Source organism: Penaeus chinensis, chromosome 16, assembly GCF_019202785.1.
Source record: "Penaeus chinensis breed Huanghai No. 1 chromosome 16, ASM1920278v2, whole genome shotgun sequence".
Taxonomy (NCBI): Eukaryota; Metazoa; Arthropoda; class Malacostraca; order Decapoda; family Penaeidae; genus Penaeus; species Penaeus chinensis.
The window spans coordinates 3,921,767-3,924,266 of NC_061834.1; the positions used below are offsets into that span (position 1 = coordinate 3,921,767).

Consider the following 2,500-nt stretch of genomic DNA (forward strand, 5'->3'; position numbering starts at 1 on the left):
AATTTCACACATACCGTACTTTGTTACTGAAACGAGATTTTCAGGTATGCGTTCCCTCAGAGAACATTTATATTCAAACTCTTATAAAGACGTCCCTCATGCAACAGCCCAGATTGAGCATCCCCTTGGCCTTGCCTCCACCCTCGCTTCCTACCTGCCCGTCGCCCACGCCCACCACGAGTCGCACACCCACTCTACTGGAGCATCTGATTCGTTCGCCCAGGCGGCGACGCTGATCGCCGCCTACGCCCACTCTCTGCTCAGTGTGAGTTTCAGCTGTTTGTTAAATCCTAGTACAATCGCAAGTACTTTCAGCACAGTCGCTGTTGACATAATCGTGCCACTCGCTCGCAAGGTAATGCGACCTTATTATAGGATGCGAATTTCCTTCTAGGTCCGTGGGGAGTACAGAAGCCAGGGGTGGCACCGTCAGCCGATGCTGCCGGAGACACTGCTGGTGGAGGCGCTGGAAGCCGCCAGGCACCACTCCGCGTCCAGCTCCTCCGCCAACCCGGCTTGGGACGTTCTGGCCAAACTCCTGTCCAAGGTAACGAATGACAAGCCCTTTTTTAATCACTGTGATCTAATATTGTACTGCGCTGTCTTCTTACAATCCCCTTCTACGCGACACAGATAGTGTACGGGAGCGTGCTGGCATCTAATTTGGACCAGCTGGTGGTTGACAAACTCTTCAGTGACCACCTGAACAACCACGTTTTCCCAGCCAAAAGGAGATTCCGACACGCGGATTCACAGCAGACAGATACAACCACGGAGGGCACGAGACAGACAAGCGAGTCGAGAGCAGAAACAGCAGAACTCCAGGAAGAGGATGAAGAGAGTCGAAGGGCGCCCGTGTTATCTTTGCGCCCACAACAAGCCCGCGAAGGACCGAGCAAGAATGCAATATTGCTGCACTCCTTCCCTGAGAAGGACCTCAGCCTAGACCTCGAGCTGCCGCCTCAGCTGGCTGTGGGTGAGTTTGAACGCGGCCTCCATTAGTTTGCTTTTGTAATCATGAGGATTTGATAAGATAGACAATAGTGTAGATTTTGACGTACAATCCCATAAGAGATCAGTCTGCAAAGTCACTTTCCCGACAGACTGTTTAAGCGAGGACGCGCAGGAACATGAGAGGGCTTTGTTGGGTGTCCACGAAGACGGTGGGAGACACAAGGAACAAGAGAAGCTGATGGAGACCTTGGACGTGTTCGCTGAGGAGCCTACAGGTACGAGCGGTGCTGGGATTGAAATCTTAGTTTATGAGATAAGGTTAGGGAAATGACACAGGGGCATCCAATAGAGATGGTCGTATGGACATTTACGCTGAGATTACATCAAGAAAATTTGTATCATGAATTAAAGGCTATCGAATAGGTAATACCAGTATCACCAGGAGACTGAAAAGAGCAAAGGATATTTAGGCAATTCCCTCGGATGATGCACACTGTCAGTAGACGTTTTAGTTATCGTCAGAGGAAGATTTGTGCAATAGCTCTACTATTTATATTCTATTGCACCGATTTAAAGTGAACAGGAGGTAGCTATATCTCCACAGGATATTTTCTGAAAGATGCGTTGAATAAAGATTACAGTAGCGTATGTTCTCCCGCCTGCGTATACAGTGTGTGTGCCTGCGTGGGCGGTGCTAGCGATGATCTCGGAGCTCCGCGCCGGCCTGGCCGGCCCCGTGAGCATGCGGGCGGCACTGGTGACCAGGGAGGAGGACCTGGAGACGCGGGCGTGGCAGCAGGAGGCACGTATCTGGGACAGCACCTACGACTACGCCCACGGCCGCCTGAAGCTCATCCACGAGGTCTTTTGTCATGTTTTTTTTTTTTGTTTTGTGGTTACATAATTGTGTCTGTTTGAATCTATATTCACACATATGCATATGCATATACACACATACACACGCCCACACATACACTTTAATACACACACTCACACGTGTGTGTGTGTGTGTGTGTGTGTGTGTGTGTGTGTGTGTGTGTGTGTGTGTGTGTGTGTGTGTGTGTGTGTGTGTGTGTGTGTGTGCGTGTGTACATATTTATATACACATCACGAAAATTACGGCTTTAGCTTAGTTTCAGGCTCCTTGACTTCAGCACCCTCCGGTTTCTCACATGTTAAGTAACCTTCGGTTTGCAGATGGTCCGCAGCGGCTCCACGCTCCCGTCTGCTGCGCTGCGGATCCTGGCTGATTTATTGCAGACATGCGTGTTGGGGCCCGAAGTCGCGGCTTCACTAGCGGGTGTAGACGCAGGCGAGGGCGAGGTGCGGGCAGGCCAGGAGAACAGGATGCGAGTGGAGGCAGCGAGGACGGTGGTAGCGGCCACGAAGCGCGTGTGTGAAGAGTGGCAGGCGAGGCATCACCACCTGCTCACTTGGGTAAGACACACATGCACATGTACACAGACACACACACACACACACACACACACACACACACACACACACGTGCGCGCATGGACATGACATCCGCTGAGAAAGAGCTTAG

At 51.4% G+C, this 2,500-nt stretch overlaps 1 protein-coding gene across 1 annotated transcript in view; it reads left to right on the forward strand.

Annotated features, from left to right (window-relative positions):
• LOC125033626 overlaps positions 1-2,500 on the forward strand; it is a 27,571-nt gene that overhangs the window by 23,727 nt on the left and 1,344 nt on the right. The window contains exons 38-43 of the mRNA XM_047625295.1: positions 108-265; positions 395-547; positions 634-976; positions 1,104-1,229; positions 1,626-1,816; positions 2,152-2,391. Of these exons, the coding sequence (XP_047481251.1) occupies positions 108-265; positions 395-547; positions 634-976; positions 1,104-1,229; positions 1,626-1,816; positions 2,152-2,391 (1,211 nt within the window). The remainder of the gene's footprint in view (positions 1-107; positions 266-394; positions 548-633; positions 977-1,103; positions 1,230-1,625; positions 1,817-2,151; positions 2,392-2,500) is intronic.